A 16,482-nucleotide genomic window follows, 5' to 3' on the forward strand; every position below is an offset into this window, starting at 1 on the left:
CCTTCTTTCTAGTGTTTTTCTTCTCTCTTCTTCCTCCGAGCATGTCAAATCGATCCACTCTTTTGATCATAAACGGGCCCGAAATCCTTGAAACCGGCCACAACCTCGCAAGAAACTGTTACAAGAAGATCCATACCTTTCCGCTGTGGCTGCGAGCCATGCCGAGATCCACTGTCCAGCCACAGTGCCCTGAGATTCAACCAAGCTGACCAATGATATCTCGTACTCGTTTCGGCTAAGCTCGGGACTGTGGCTAATGACTATTTCCGCGGACAACCGAGCATATCCGTTATCAGACCTTGATTCAGTTCCGATCCCATTACTATGAAAATTTTCGAGAATTTCGCCTACGGAGTACGTGCCGACATCTAGAGCTCGGGATTCCCCCTGCTCGGTATTGAAGGTGGGCCCAATTGCATGATTTGACGTGTCTGTGCCGAATGTAAGCCGATCGGGCCTGAAGGAGCTACTGGCAGTAACAAATAACCGTGCACATCTCTTGAACAAATCCTTTTCAAGGGGCGCATTCAATTAATTAATCTTAGGGTTGATGTTTGTTGATTCAATGCAATTCTGTTGAAAAAGAGACCTTCGTTATTGGTGCCTATGTCGTTAAGTCTTTGCTATTGACTTATAACTTATTGAGAAGCATTTCACATAGCTCCTTCAGCGTCCAACCCGCCCATTCAAAGTCGCTCTCCTCGAGATAGATTTGTCCACTCAGTCGAACCCACCAAGATCCCTGAAAAGGAAAGACCGGCATGAATGTGTTGAATCTTTCGATCATGGTTTGCTGCATCCAATCTGTGACTGTGACACTGGGGGCTCCAGTCACTCTGACAAGACTTTGATCTCCCGAAGTAGGCTTTGTCAAAGGCAGGAGAATGTTGACCATACAACACTCTGTCAAACTGTGGGAAACATTGTCCAGGACCTTGGTCTCCAGGATTTCAGCAACCCTCTGCCCACCTTTGCGAGTAAGTTGAATACAATACTGCCGAATCTTATCCTCCCCACCGCAGGTTGTGTGCCTCCACTGAATCGCTTCAGGCACCGTCAGGAAAGAGACACTGTCAGTGGTCCCCACGAAATCAAAATTAGAAACGAAGCCTGTTTCTTTGGCGCATGGAATTCCGTGGAGCTGTGGAACGAACCCATGGCTCGTGGGTAGTGTGCTTCGGATCATGGCTTGATTGCGCTCTGGGACATAGAGCACAGCACAGCTCCGGGGAGTGAAAAGCCATTTGTGACAATTACTGACCAGGAAGTCTGGATCTAGTGTTGCCAAGTTGAGATCGACCTGCCCAATCCCATGTGCCCCGTCGATCAGACTTAGGACCCCCTCTGCGCGACAGACTGCAGTGAGCTCGTCAAAGGGAAGTCGCAGTCCGGGATTGGAGGCAATAGTGTCGAATATGGCAATGCGCGGGCGCTTACCCTTTGAGCGCGAAGATTCAATTGCTCTTTGCAAGGCTGCAACGATCTCAGAGTCCTCGACCGGGTATGTAAACCCGAATTGACGGGTATAAACCTTGTCGCCGCTGGCCTCACAGACGTATTGCGCTGTTTTTGCACAAGCTCCATATATAATATCTAGGTGAATAATTTCATCGTTTCTATCCTCATTCCATATCATGTTTCGCAGGACTGTGTTGACACCTGTAGTCGCATTCGGGACGAAGACGATAGTGGACTCAGGTACACCAAGAAAGCTGCTCATAGCAGCCCGAGAGAGTTGCAAAAGTTGAGGGAAGCGGTATTTGATGAAAGGACATGGAGTTGCCTCGCATTCCTCGCGTAGCTCATTGGCTCGGTTGCGAATGAGGGTTGGCGATGCCCCAAAAGACCCTGGTATCATGAGCAGGTATATAAAAGTACAGACTGGAAGCCTTACCATGATTCAAGTTTCGATAGCCGGGAGCAAAAGAGAAATGCTGACGCATTTCGTGTCCAAATGTCGGCTCATCTTGACCAAGGGGCATCTTGAACAGTGCAAGTTAGAATTCAGCATAAAGTGAGTCCAATGGGAACACAAAATGTAACAGGTATCTGTTCACCTCCCACCCCCACTCGATATTGCCTCCAATACGACCAAACAATACAACTCTACTACATTTTGGTAGAGTCAGACCCTGCAGTGGACCTCGGACATCCCTGCGACACAGTCATTCTGACAATCAGCCCCTGGAATGGGAGCTGGAGAGATGAGACCAACCAGATGGACCGACTTCCGACATAAAAATTTCCTCTTTAAGCAAAAGATCCCCCCCATATTTACCCCACGCCTGTGGCAGGGCCCGTGCATGTCTATACAAAGGGGTCTGCAGCTCAAGGTAAAATTTGGCAAATACAAAGGTGACGATGGCAGTGCAAGAGAACATAAACAACGAGGATGTCGAGTTGGGGGACAACAGACATGGCTCTCAACATTCCGGGGGACTCGACAAGGGTGCGACGGCGCGGACGGAGGTTGGCACATTGAAACGACGACTGAAGTCTCGACATGTTCAATTTCTTGCTCTATCCGGAGCCATTGGAACAGGTCTATTTGTGGGCACAGGTCAGGTTCTTTCATTAGCGGGACCACTGTCTGCGGTGCTTGCCTATCTCATTACGGGCTTCAACCTTTACGCGGTCATCAACAGCATGGGCGAAATGGCGACCTGGCTACCGCTTCCCGGTGCAGTTCCCGTATATGCATCTCGTTTTGTTGACGAGGCCTTGGGATTTACCTTGGGATGGAACTATTGGTACCAGTTTGCTATTGGCGTCCCAATCGAGATCAGCGCGGCTGCCCTTGTCATCGACTACTGGCCCAGCAGCATTCCTTCGGCAGTGTGGATCACGGTCCTGTATGTGGCAATCATAACTGTGAATATGCTCCCTGTTCGGGTCTATGGCGAAGTGGAGTTTTTCCTCGGATCAATCAAACTCACCACAATTGTGGGATTGATGTTGCTCATGCTTATTATCACACTCGGTGGTGCACCAACCAATGATCGTATAGGGTTTCGCTACTGGGACAATCCAGGGCCAATGAACGAGTATCTGGAGACAGGTTCATTAGGTCGCTTTCTAGCCTTTTGGAAAGTCTTCATCCAAGCCACATTCAGCTACGGCGGCAGCGAAATGGTTGTTGTCGCAGCAGGAGAGACCGAAAATCCGCGGCGCAACATCCCAAAGGCGGTTCGCCGTGTTTTCTGGCGCATTGCTATCTTCTATGTCGGAAGCGTCTTCTTGGTTGGACTATGCGTCTCATCTAAAGATAATAGACTACTCAATGCCATTGACGCGGGCGCTGCAGGAGTTGGGGCAAGCCCTTTTGTCATTTCCATTGAAAACGGAGGCATTCAGGTGCTTCCTTCGATCATCAATGCTGTCGTTCTCACTTCTGCCTTGTCTGCGGGCAATTCGTTCTTTTATGCATCCACTCGAATTCTCTACTCCACGGCCCTAGATGGAAAAGCGCCTCGCATCCTTCAATTTGAAAGATTCGGTGTTCCATACGCATGCGTTGCGGTCACTGCCGCATTGAGTTTGCTTGTCTATCTCAATGTTTCATCCAGCTCAGCCGAGGTATTCTTTTGGATTAGCAATTTGAGCTCTGTCAGCACGCTGATAGTATGGACCTCTATTGCGGTGACTTATATTCGCTTCCATCGAGGGATGAAACATCACGGCATACCACGCTCCTCACTCCCCTTTCAGTCACCTCTTCAACCCTTCATGGCCTACTTTGCCATGATCTTCTCCTCTACTGTGGCGTTCTTCAATGGGTTCGATGCATTTTTCCCTGGCCACTTCAGTGCGAAGAGCTTCATCCCCCCGTATATCGATATTCCTATATTTGCCATGCTGTTTTTGGGATACAAGTTTATCAAGGGAACCAAGTTTGTCCGGATAGAAGACATGGACTTCCTGTCTGGCAAGGAAGAGACTGACGAGCTTGAATCGACATGGGAAGAACCGAAGCCTCGTAATATTATTGGTAAGTTGACACTAAATCTCCCTTCGTCTGACTCAAATTTCCTTCCTTCTGACTAAAGTCTCACCAAATCTGACTAAATCCTGACTTCAAACTTTAAACAGAGCGAATCTGGATCTGGATTGCATAAGCTGGACAGATTGTACCTTGAAACAGTATGCCAAGTATGATTTCCTAGAGAAACAAGGAGAAGGGACAGGTTTGTATTAGTACCAAGTTGCACGCCTTGCCCTTTTAACTTGAACATTAAACTGCTTACCGAGAATTTTTGAATGTGGATGCAATCATTGAATCATTTACCTGAGCCCGTCTACTTAATAGATCCCATTTCACGCCGATGTCAGCCCTTACACTTCGCTCACCACTAGTAGAACTTTAATATTCCCGACAAATTTTCGCAAACAACTCATCGGGAAATTCACAAGATGATCTACTTCTGTCGTGGGGGCACAATCACGTCTGACGCAATATGGAGAGGGGGCAATTTCGTGGCTATGGAGAAGCGGCATCAATGTGTCGACTACGGACGCGGCCGTATTCACCTTTTGGTTTACAGTTCCGGTAGGTCTATTGGAAAATCAAGAGATCGGACCGCATCGGAAGCTGGAATCTGGTCTGGCTCAAATTTCGGAATCCATATCGGTCGGGTCCAAATTACGCGAGGCTTACGAACAATACCGTTTTTGGTGATTCTATGGATGATCTGATTTAACCATCAACTTTGTGCGCCAACCCCAGCAATCAGAAGTGTGGAGAGATCAATAAATCTGGAGAGTATGGGGCACTCCCCGGTTCTCACCTACCCCGGAATATTGAGATTTTGAGGATCTTCATAGCTGTGCCGACCAAGCTTCCGATGCATGGCATTACTTTTTACTTTCTACTATAAAGCTAGCAGCTACCCCCGAGTCGTCAATTGTCGTGTCGCAGTTGTATTCTCATTCGTACATTTCTTATTCGAGAATCTTCCCCTGCAAAGAGAATACAACAACCATGACAAACAAGACGATGAACATCGATATGTTTCAGAACAATTCTAAGACTTCGCACCAAGATGTTGGAGGGATGCCGAACTTGACACAAGTTCCTACCTCTATCATTCTGTCTGCTGAACCATTCGAGAGACTTTACCTGAGCCCCATGATGCACCGCCAGTCGTCCTTGACGAAGAACCTTGGTAATCCCACTCCGCTGTACGTATTCATTGTCAATATACATGCCGAAACGAGAATATTGGGACTTATGATATGATTCAAGTGGACTTGGAGCATTCGTTCTCACTGCCTCGCCATTATCGTGTTGTTTGATGACCTGGAGAGGTGCTGGTGGAGGAGGTGCTGCATTTAAGTAAGATTTTGACTGAAATACATACCTGGAAGTTCCATGCTGACCTGATACAGTGCGGTTTTGATCCTGTTCGGAGGTCTACTTTTAATACTCTCCAGCATCCTCGAATTCATCCTTGGAAACACATTCTCTTCTGTTGTTTTCGGTCACCTTGGTAGGCTCAGCCTCGAACCAATAACAAAATAAACACATACACTAATTCAACGAAGGTGCATTTTGCTTGGCATTTGGTGCTAGCATGACTCCGGCATTCAACGCGGCAGGTAAGTGACGACTGCTTCGAGTTCTTGTTCGTGAATTTATGTTGATGTATATGCCAATAGCCCCATACTCTCCCTCGACGACTGATCTCGTAGCAGGGCTTCATAGTCCTGGATATACAAATACCTTTGGTATGTGATCTCTTGTCACTTGTATCACCCTTACCAAATGCTTATTGCCTCTATTTGCAGCGTTCTTCCTTGTATTTATGGCGGTATTGATGTTAATCTACACTCTCTGTGCGACACGCACGAACCTAGTATACGTGATTCTGTTCGCGGACCTTGTCGTTGTTTTCTCCCTCCTGGCTGCAGCCTATTGGAAATTGGGTAGGGGTGATGCGAGTGCTGGTGAACGTTTGACAGTGGTAAGTCTGGTCTTTTCCTACGTTTCATCTGCTTCCATAATGCACGATATTAACAGTTCTACCTATAGGGTGGCGGAGCTGCTCTATTCCTAGCGAGCATGCTCGGATTCTATCTGTTGACGGCACAATTACTTGACTCTGTTGGGTTCCCGCTCTATCTGCCAGTTGGCGACCTGAGCGGAGCATGGAACCGTCAAAAGAGCAAGTATGTTATAACCGACCATCACCAGTACTCAATGCCATGCTGACATGCCGTAGGAATGGTTCACAGTTTGTTGACGAGAGAAACGACGAGGTGTAGATTTGTCTTACATGAGCTATGCCGTATGCTAAAAGCAATACCCGGATCACCATGGTATATTAGGGTAAGAACAACGGGCAGAATCGTTGGGCGAGCAGGTTGTGGCCTCTGCTTTGGTATACTGCTGCTTATAGGAAAGACTGGGCGTCAAGGAGTGATGATCTTGGACTAACACGGTTGGCAGGGGCGATTGAATGTTTAGGTGGTATATGCATCACGAACAATACAGCAAATAACTGTCATTATTCTCGTGATAAGTTAGTCTTCACTCCAATGTAAGCTTACGAAGGTACATTGAAATTCTCGGCACCTAATGTTATGGAATTTTGAATGCGACAAGAGATAAACATTCGTGAGAAAATAGTTACCTGTATCGATAATCATGAAAGCGTAAAAAATTGTTTTGCGAACTCAGATTATGAATTTGGCTGGCCAAACGTGTGCCAAAGCAAAAGGTGATAGCATAGCTGTTTATAGACACTCCTCCGAAGGCTTTACATCATACTCTACGTCTGTTCTAATAATATACTTAGCGCCATTCCTTACTCCTGTTCCTTCATGTAATAAGGCACCGTTCGCCTCGCCGTGCGGGAATATGGCAACGGACCCCATCACAGGCCGGACAGGGTATGCATTCAGTATTCCCTCACGAGCAGCTGGCATGAAGAAGGTGGTCTCTCCACCTTCAAACTCGTCGTTAAGGTATAGCAAAAATGTATACATAGAGCTTTGCCTCCGATCTTCAGGAGAAGAGTCGTACACGTATGTGTCATCCGGGAGAATACCGGACGGTGGCCAAGCTCCATCAATGTGGCAGCGGTACTCGGCTCCCGGGACATATCTGTACACTCGGAAGCGTCGATTAATACCTCGAACCAGACGACCATTGATTGAGGGTGGTACGTAGGGAGAAATTCGATCCCAAAGTAGATTATGGAAAGTAGTGTCGATAATCCAGTAGAAGTTGTGAGCCAAGATGCTCACGTCGCCGTCTTCGCGCAAAGGTGCGTCGGGAAGGAAGCCGACAGATTCTCCGGCTGCAATGATCGCTTTGCACTCTGCGGGGGAGAGCACATCCATGGCAAGGCCAAGACCTGGAACGGCGGGATGTGGGTGGTATGTTATAGTAGGACCGACGGGGGCCAGAGGAACGGAATTCGGTTCTGTTGTGTAGAGTATCGCAGGATGGTGGTTCGGAGGTTTGCGAAGTGTACCGGGGGTATGCTCGATGACGCGGAGGGCAGTCGGGGACTTCGGGGCCTCGGAGAGAATAGTTTTGTCGAGGACCGAGGCATAAATCTCTAGTGGCGCTGTTGACGGTCGAAGATCCCAAATAGAATGAAAGGCAATCGGGGAGGCAGAACTGAGTGCGTTTGAAGTGGTGTCGATTGATGTGCTGACACGCAGTATAGCATCAAGGACTCCCAGAAGTTCGATGTCTCTTGTGCTACGACTGGGAGAACTATTACCGTGTGTATTAGGCTGTGTGGAGAGGCCGCTCACAACGTCAAGGTCTCGTACCCAGCGACACAAGGCTCCGATTTTAGGTTGTTCCCCTCTAATTCTCATTTCGGCGAGCAGAATTTTGGCCTCCAAGTATTTCTCGTCAGCCAAGGCACCGGTGATACGTGCTGTGAGGTTTGCACCCTCTATCAAATGATCAGTTGTAGCCACTAATTGGAAATATCAGGGTGGCGCACCAGCTGTATTAAGACCGGTTGTGCAAGCCTGGCGAAAGTCATACACAGCAACTCGGAGGTCTTTGCAAGCCTTGGATTTTGTCAGACTAGGGTATTCTGCAAGCGCCGTGAGTGTCTCAATGGTGATATCGAGTTCCTCGTCCGAGACGACCGTTTTGATGTGTTTAGGTTCGAGGGTGCCATCGGGAGGGGGTGTTAGGGCCGAGGCAGGTTTGGCCAGTTTTTGAGGAAGGTCAATCTGCGCATTGCCATTGCGCTTACGCTTCGCAGCTTTGGATTTGGCCATTGTGTCTGATGGTTGATGTTTGATAGTTGAGAGGAATGAGGCTTTTCGACTCGAACCGGGACGGAAAATTAAAATTGCGGACCATTTAGTCGCCACTCGAATGATCAGTTTGGTACGATTTTTTACCGACACCTTCAGGACTTGACCATATTTCAACCACTTGGTTCAAAAGACCAAGCCCAGGTTCAAAGGAGATAGACTATTGGAATATGGAAAGAAAGACCCATGAATGAGACTATTGGACTAGATATTCACTCTTTGGCATACATGAACGATAGAGTCAAGATGCGTCATGACTCGATTTCCTTGGCCTGCTACCTATTCATAATGATTTGCGACCTTCAGACCCTTGAACTCAAACGAGGTGTTTTCCCTCTTGTCAATCACCTTCTTATGATGCACATCCCGAACACGGGCGCGTACATATTCCGTGCCTGTGGCAACACTCTTGCTCGTGTCTTTATCATTTTCAGTTAGCAGGCCGAGACGATCCAGCACAGGTGATGGTACTGTCCTCATAATAGTATGATCTCCGGGTCGACAGAAATAGAGCAACCCAAGACGAGGAATATCGATCTGATCTCTAGGAGGTGTGACAACGCGATGAATCGTGGATTTCAGAAATCCTGTTGCTCTGAGTTAACCGAAAGAGTATTTTGTCCAATTCGAATGTACACCTACCATTGGTCAGGAAGGATAAAGTATCGGCAATATTGCATGTAATCCCACCCTCAACTGGCTTCACGTATTTCCACGCCCCTTCTGTTGTCCGGATCTGCAACCCAGCAACATGCTGCGAAAACAATAGGGTCAAACTGCCAAAGTCGGTATGACCTCCTTTGGTATAGGCCTGGGCTTTGTCCCAATCTTCTTGGGTCCGAGTGTTATAAATCATGTATCGTAGGTGATCATCGGATCGCTTGTCATAGCCATGGGCATTCACCAGGTAGTCTTCTGGTAGCTCCAAAATAATTGCCATCAAGATAAATAACTTTCGAATGACATTATGAAAAAGATCTCGATGGAAGCTCGCTATCTCATCAAAATTTTGACGCACGATCTTATGTCTAGGAAGGTCCTCCCATTCAGGGATCGGTTTAGGGATATTAAGCTGAGTGTATTAGCTACTCTCAGAGCGTTCTTTGGAGATATATCACCATACCATTTCAATGTTGTCTTTTACCCCGGTGTCCCCAATCCATCTCTCATTTTCACGGTAGCCGAAATACTCGCCCTCGGCAAAGTTGCAGGCAAAGCTTCGCTTTTCCTCCAGCGGCTCTTGAAAAAAGGCATTGCCGATACTGAATTGGCGCATAACACGCTCATCTTCAATTCCATGTCCAACAACCACCCAGAAGCCAACTTGTGTAACAGCGTAATATAGTTGCTTTGCGAGCTCTTGCTTTCTGCCGGGTGCGTCGAAGCGAGATAAGTCAATCTCAACCAATGGCGCCCAGTCAATGTCCTCTTTCGTGTGCGAAGGACGACTCCAGGGTTTAACCGTCACTATTTCAGATGAAACTTGGTCATTGATAGCAGATGGAGCCATTCTGTTTGAATATCGACAGTAGTTTTTTCACTCAAAGGATAAGGAAAAATGCAGCCCGTTTCAGATGTTGCTCTTATTTGTATCATCTGCGTGCTGTCGATTCCCGATGTATACATATGCTGTTCCACATGTCTGATTCATTTTCTAGCATCAGAAGCGTCTCGGGTCATATCATCTTTCCCCCCGATTGCGTTATGCGCTAAGAAAACGTACCGGTCAAGTAAAAATCGACTAAGGATTAAGTGGCGTTGAAGGATAAACTCAAATAGGACTAATTGGTGATCTAATCCCCGAAAAAAGACGGAGATTAAATTTCTGCTATCTTGCTACAATCCTTTATGGATACAGATATAGAACTCTGACTCTCTTCAACTGCCTTGAAGTTTAAGCTAGGCAAAGCAATGGGAGATATGATAAAATACTCAAAAATTAAGTACGAAATTAATTATCCGCTGCGTTCCTCATTTCGTCGCAATAAAATGATCAAATAAGTGAGAAGTGATTCGTAATTGAATAAGCTGGGAGCGTTCTCGATATAGGCACTAGAGGAAGAGAGTGTGCATGCCGTGATCAGCACTACCATGACACAAGCTGATACCCACCCTGTTGTCACCAGGACTTCAGATACTTAAGGGACACATGGTTCATTTAAAGAGACAAATTAAGGGATTAGTTTTTTTTTTAGTTTATTCTTACATCCCAAGGAAGAAGAAATGGCATCTGGAGAAAGCGGCAAACAGGGAGAGCTCATCAGAAACAATTCACTTCGACCCAATGACCTCGACTTTAACAATACCGAGATCAAAGACCATGTCGAGATTGAAAAAAGACTGATGCGAAAAATAGATCTCTGGCTGGTTGGATTTTACTCATTTGTATACATTTTCCGGGTCATCGACTCGAGCAACTACTCAAACGCCGCCATTATCAACTTGGAAGCGGGAACGGGAATTAAAAAAGAGCTTGGGTTTAGCTCATCGCAATGGGCCTGGACCCAATCCATATTTTCCTACAGCTACCTCATATTCGAGCCCACCAATACGATTCTGCTCAAAAAGTTCAAACCCTCACGATGGATGTTTGTTCTCATTCTTTCCTGGGGAATATGTGCCTGCTCAGCTGGTGCCGCGCAGAACTTTTCCGGCATGATGTGCGTTCGGTTTGCAATTGGGATTGCAGAGGCAGGCTTTTACCCGGCTGTACTGTACCATATGGCGTTTTGGTATAAGCCATCCGAGATGCCATGGAGAATTGCCCTTTTTTACTCTTTAGGTCAACTGGCTGGAGCACTGAGTGGACTTCTTGCATACGCCATTAGCTTTATGGATGGAGCGGGTGGAATTTCAGGCTGGCGGTGGCTGTTCATTCTAGAAGGACTCCCTGCTATCCTACTATCTGTTGTCGCATTGTTAGGCCTCCCTGACTATCCTGAGACGGCTCGTATGTTAACAGAAGAGGAGCGTGACTTTCTCAAAGACCGTCTGTCCTCTTCGGCGCCGTCCGGTAAAGATGAAAGCTGGGACTGGGAAGCTATTAAGACGCTTTTTTTGAGTCCTACAGTGTACACATTTACGCTTTACTGGGTTGGACATGGTATCGGCGGATTTGGCGTGAACTATGCGTTACCGACCGTCATATACGAACTCGGCTTTACCTCGACGGCTTTATCGCAGTTGATGAACATTGTGAGTCGAGTTACCATTTTATACCACTCACAAGTCAATGTTCGCTCAAAATGGCTAATTATTGTTCAACGAACAGCCTCCTTATGTCGCCTGTTTCGTATTTTTGAACAGTATCGGGTATCTGATACACAAGGGGTGGATCAGGCCCTGGACTACCGCTGTTGCAAGTAGGTATTATTCTGGGTATCGAGCAAAGATATGTGTTCACTATTCACCTGAACTAATCACCAAAACAGTTGAAAGCACGACAATAATCTGCTATATCATTCTAATCACTACTCAAAACGCGGTAGTGAAATATCTTGCCTTGATAGTAGCCACTGCTTGCGCTGGATCTGCATATCCGGTCATTTGGCCAGAACGGATTCGCGCGCTCGAGGGTACGGTGGCTGCAGGTATTGGCATTGGACTAACAAATGCGATGGCACAGTTCAGCGGAATAGCTGGGCCGCATATATACGATACAGTATTTGGACCGACTTATCGAGTGTCCTATATTATCTGCCTATGTTTCCTCTGTGCAGCCATCTTGGGGATCTTGTCTTCATGGTGGCTTGTTTGGCGCACGGATCGCAAGATTGATCCGGTGGAAAGCTTTGAACGTCAGAATACAGTATAAAAATGTGCCAACGATCACGTCTTTCATCCTTACTTCAGAGCTCAATACTTCAGAACATAATTGGCTGTGTCATTTAGATTATCGTATACCTTTCCCAGGTGTCTATCTTTCTACAATTCTTATTCTTTTTGAATGTAATCTCTATCCTTAATTGGGTTTTCCGTCTCAATCCAGGGAAAGCTACATACACTATTCAAGTTTTGCTAGAAAATCTGTGCTATGAAATTTTATAATGTCATGGCAATGGAATGCTCAGATCGATAAGAGGCAATGAGTTATAGGAAATGAAAGTCAATGAACAATTTTTCATTTTTCATATCTGGATGACAAAATGTGGAATAGACGTTCTAGCTCTAGCTGTTCAATCGCCAATTTCAGAGCGGTACCTGTCCAAGACCACTTTCACCGGTCCAAATGGGCAACGATAGAACAGGAAAAACTTAAGAAGCAAGCGACTTTCCGAATGGCCATTTTAGTTACGAGGTTTCAACATAAAAATCTAGGATAGTTTCATAAGATCTGTATCTGGCTGTATTGTTTGTCTCACCTCGGGAAATGCAGGTAAATTTGCGAGATCTCCGCGGTCTAGCCTATTTGTTGATCCAAATTATTACTTAACTGTACACTATACATATTAGGAAATGAATTAGATAAATAAGAAACAATAACCATTATTATCTGTTTAAATGGGAGATGCTCGATGGCAGTCTGGTCAAAACAGACGGGTCGATAAATGGTGGCAAGAAAACCCAACAACAAGTCAGGTCTATGAGCTCTAGACATGTGACGCCTGTCAGGAATAATCAGATGCTATATCAAGGAGCATAATAGTCATAAATCATGAATCAGGAAATGAGTGGCATTGTTGTCACTGTCTATCATTCTCTACAGTCGTAGATTGCCTATATCCTTTCCTCGAGGACATCACTGCCTGAGGCAGTAATCATACAAATCTCGTGATTTCCTCACTACACTGTTAAATTTGAAGGTAATGCTTGTGCTATAATAGAATAAAATAGTGTAATAGTTAATACAGTACGGAGTATGCGATCCAAGTTTCAGAACGCTGATTAAATCACATATCCAACGTTAAAGGGGTGTGAAGAAGCTATTGAGAAGTTCCAGGCGATGTGAGAGCTCGTTATTGTAGACTGCGACATCTCCTCTGGACGGGCCAATGGGGTTTAGTACCCGAATGCCATGATTATATGACCCTTTTTACTCCTTTATAGCCCCCGGCTCTGTCAAGCTCTACTTGCAAAATTTCGTTTCTTCATGAAAGTATCACTATTGGATTTCTTGTCTGGGCTGTATTACTTTATTTTGCAGGTGTGGTATAATCCCGAAGGAGGGTCTAGCCAGCAAATCGATGACCAACTCACGCCCGCTGGATCATAAAGATCAGCGGTTCGCTGCAGCCGTGGCTCCTTTCCGCTGGATTGAATTGGCTTCATCCAGATCCGCTAGTCGAATACCAAAGCCGACTGTCGGCTGCCTATGGGCTCAGACCTATTTGATGCATGGCCTCGCAGGCTTTGCGAACCATTGTGACACCACAAAGGCTCCCACGAACATCTGTTAACATACATGTGGAGATGTCTGTGTCTCCGCCTCAGCCCCTTGCTACACCGACTATTGAACGTTGCCAACCTTGTGTTCAAGAATCCCGACAAGAAAGCTCGCACATACATTTTCTTCATCGATTAACTATAACCTATATCATGAAGCCACAGAAATTGCTTTTCAAAATTCTCCTAATATCGCGCTTCACCTACGCAAAAGAAAAGATCAGCCTCCAGTGGGCAATATGCGACCCAAGTCCACAAGATACGCTTGAAAAGCTTGGACACGATGCAATTCCCCCCTACAAAGAGAATCCAATCACCTACTACGATGAAAGTCCCCCTATCCATATCAGCTCCGGTTTGATGTTCCGCACAAAAACAAACAAAGGCCAGCCACTCTCTACAGTCAAAGTCCGCTTTCCCCGGGCGGTTTCTGATGTTCCGGACTTTGTCGACTGCTCCTGGAACCAATATGGTACCAATCTACCGTCATTCACCTGCGAAAAGCGCTGCCCTTTAGATAGTGCAGTATGGCAAGAGGAGCAGGTGCAGTTCGCAGAAAGATATCAGACTGTCGAATGGAATGCGTTGCGTCCGTATGGACCTTATCAGAATGGGAAATGGAAGCTTTGCATCGAGGAATACAAGGTTAAGTTTGACGATGTAGTTGCTGGGGACTTGCATCTCATGGAGATCGAAGTGAAGGTCGTCAGAGAGGACGCTTATGATGCGCTCCAAGCAATCACACGGCATTTAAAGAAAAAGGACGTTTTGCTTTGTGAGACACAGGATGGGAAAACTATGCGGCTATTTCGTGCCATGGGGTACTTCGCTGATGGGAATGAGGAATTGTGACCAAAATTAAGATATTTACCATTCTCCATGTTCTAGCTGTCTTTATTAAGAGAGTCAATGGGATTCATATTTTGGAAATGAAATTCCGATTGTTTACCTAGTAACTCTTGAATCGGCAAGTAGTGTATTATGATTGCGAAAAACAAAGATATACTCTTATCCGGTGTGTTTGACAATGTACGAACATAGCAACCGGCTTGCCTTATCTTCTAGATACCTCGAGCTCACATCAGGACCGGCAACTGCCTCGTGGGTCATTGTTGGCGAGACTTCGGCTATCCGGCTTTGACCTCTGACCACTAGATTTAGGCGTGCTACGTACCTGATCGTTGAAAACCCTTACATTTTCCTGGTAAATTACATGCTCAACTGGACTGTATGAATATTTTGCCTCCTTGCTTTAGCGGCAAAATCGCCAAAAGGATTTTAAGGCGGAAATCTTGGTGTAAAATGCCGGTAAGTCTGGCGTTACACTTGCTTATTCTGCTTGGTCGTGGCATACTTCTTCTTGCCCGAGATGAAGGGTCGTTCATACCGTGAAATTGACATTCTTCAAGCGTAACGTGCCGGCTCGGCAGTGGAAAAAAAAATCGTTATCGATGTGTAGGATGAGGAGTAAAGAGGGCTGTGCTTTGATTACCTTGCGTAGACCGAGAGGCCTCTATGTAAGTCAAGGCTACGATAGTCTACTACCACCATCAGCTCAACAGACCCAAGGCCTATGACTTGCTATCAATTCAGTTCTTATTGATACTGCTATCTACCTTTAAATTTTACACTTTCCATTATTATAATTATCATTATATCTCATTTTATAATTTGCTTCTATTAAATACTATACATACACAGCTTGCTTAGAAGTCTGACTGCCTGGTCAGAACTCGCTTTTCAGCCTGTTAGCCACTCAACCTCTAGAGTGTCACCATATAGAATGTAAGTAGCCCACGGAAGCAAATGATCGCCACTTTGATATCTTCATATATTTCATCCACGCGGCTGTGTAGAGATCGGGCTTTGTCGGTCCCAAAAAAGTGCTATAACTTTAATCCAAATCCTTAGATCTAGCTTCAACTCTCCGTTAGTTCGCACCTCAGACCCTCAAATATTCCCTTAGCGACCCTCAACGATCCGCATTTGCATAAAATTGATGATTCATCTGTTGTTTTGCAGCTCTTCCATCAACCTATAGATAGTTCACTAAATATTTTACCAATATAATCAAGTATACACAAATAGTCATAAAAATTAAATAGAAGGTATGGTTAACTATAAATTACAAGTGATGTTAGTGTCACGGACCCGCTTCTGCGCCGAGTTTTAGCTAGCCACAGGCCTTCACTGAAGTTACGCTGCTCAGTTGACGTGTTTAGAATAGAGTTAGAAATATAGGGATTTCAATAGCAAAAAAAAAAAAGAAATGGTATCTCAATCAGAGACCAATTCTTGAAGATGAGGATAATATCTGTCATGAAGATGCTTTTTTATATACTGAGAAGGGAGCGGCGCGATGGCAGTCTGGTCGAGCAGACAGGTCGATACTAGCTATGGGAGAGAGCATAGGCAAACACCAACAAGAGGTAGAGCTATAGGAAAGGAGAGCACATAGGAGTGGCTTAGAAGAGAAAGAGTGCGTCTGTATTGCTCTACTATGTGCAGAGAGGTCTTAAATACATCATAAGTGCTGAATCATCGGTAGACCGCTAGTTCATGCAGTGAGCAGTTCCCCTACTGCAATACACGGTATATGAGAGAGGTCAAACATGAGATAAATAGATGTAGCACCAGGATGCGACGTGAGGGACACAGTCAGGATAATGAGATGTGACCATGAATCAATGTCAATAACTCGCAACCGAATCGTGTTCTAGTACTGCATGTGACGGACTTATACTCGCACGTAATATATGTAAATTTTACTATTCATCTCCAGAAATCCGGGGCATAGCATCGGAATTCAGACTG

The 16,482-nt window shown here is 45.7% G+C and overlaps 7 protein-coding genes across 7 annotated transcripts; 4 read left to right on the top strand and 3 right to left on the bottom strand.

Annotated features, from left to right (window-relative positions):
- Window positions 1-631: 631 nt before the first annotated feature.
- Window positions 632-1,982, bottom strand: N7511_003484 (uncharacterized protein; the record flags this gene model as incomplete). Its single annotated transcript, XM_057125909.1, has 2 exons — window positions 632-1,848; window positions 1,895-1,982. The coding sequence occupies 2 exons, from the start codon at window positions 1,980-1,982 to the stop codon at window positions 632-634; spliced, it is 1,305 nt and encodes a 434-aa protein (XP_056988068.1).
- A 379-nt stretch (window positions 1,983-2,361) lies between these two features.
- On the top strand, window positions 2,362-4,044 carry N7511_003485 (uncharacterized protein; the record flags this gene model as incomplete). Its single annotated transcript, XM_057125910.1, has 1 exon — window positions 2,362-4,044. One exon carries the CDS (start codon window positions 2,362-2,364, stop codon window positions 4,042-4,044), a length of 1,683 nt encoding a protein of 560 aa, XP_056988069.1.
- Window positions 4,045-4,978: 934 nt separating this feature from the next.
- Window positions 4,979-6,261, top strand: N7511_003486 (uncharacterized protein; the record flags this gene model as incomplete). The annotated part of the gene is made up of 8 exons (XM_057125911.1): window positions 4,979-5,178; window positions 5,243-5,332; window positions 5,386-5,486; window positions 5,542-5,595; window positions 5,656-5,724; window positions 5,785-5,960; window positions 6,029-6,165; window positions 6,219-6,261. 8 exons carry the CDS (start codon window positions 4,979-4,981, stop codon window positions 6,259-6,261), a joined length of 870 nt encoding a protein of 289 aa, XP_056988070.1.
- A 471-nt stretch (window positions 6,262-6,732) lies between these two features.
- N7511_003487 (prolyl hydroxylase family protein) lies at window positions 6,733-8,247 on the bottom strand (the record flags this gene model as incomplete). The annotated part of the gene is made up of 2 exons (XM_057125912.1): window positions 6,733-7,910; window positions 7,962-8,247. 2 exons carry the CDS (start codon window positions 8,245-8,247, stop codon window positions 6,733-6,735), a joined length of 1,464 nt encoding a protein of 487 aa, XP_056988071.1.
- Window positions 8,248-8,565: 318 nt separating this feature from the next.
- Window positions 8,566-9,796, bottom strand: N7511_003488 (uncharacterized protein; the record flags this gene model as incomplete). The annotated part of the gene is made up of 3 exons (XM_057125913.1): window positions 8,566-8,873; window positions 8,929-9,358; window positions 9,410-9,796. The coding sequence occupies 3 exons, from the start codon at window positions 9,794-9,796 to the stop codon at window positions 8,566-8,568; spliced, it is 1,125 nt and encodes a 374-aa protein (XP_056988072.1).
- Window positions 9,797-10,509: 713 nt separating this feature from the next.
- On the top strand, window positions 10,510-11,652 carry N7511_003489 (uncharacterized protein; the record flags this gene model as incomplete). The annotated part of the gene is made up of 1 exon (XM_057125914.1): window positions 10,510-11,652. The coding sequence occupies one exon, from the start codon at window positions 10,510-10,512 to the stop codon at window positions 11,650-11,652; it is 1,143 nt and encodes a 380-aa protein (XP_056988073.1).
- A 2,169-nt stretch (window positions 11,653-13,821) lies between these two features.
- N7511_003490 (uncharacterized protein) lies at window positions 13,822-14,520 on the top strand (the record flags this gene model as incomplete). The annotated part of the gene is made up of 1 exon (XM_057125915.1): window positions 13,822-14,520. The coding sequence occupies one exon, from the start codon at window positions 13,822-13,824 to the stop codon at window positions 14,518-14,520; it is 699 nt and encodes a 232-aa protein (XP_056988074.1).
- Window positions 14,521-16,482: the final 1,962 nt, after the last annotated feature.

The sequence above is a fragment of the Penicillium nucicola genome, assembly GCF_028828085.1.
Source record: "Penicillium nucicola strain IBT 29836 chromosome Unknown utg000002l, whole genome shotgun sequence".
NCBI lineage: Eukaryota > Fungi > Ascomycota > Eurotiomycetes > Eurotiales > Aspergillaceae > Penicillium > Penicillium nucicola.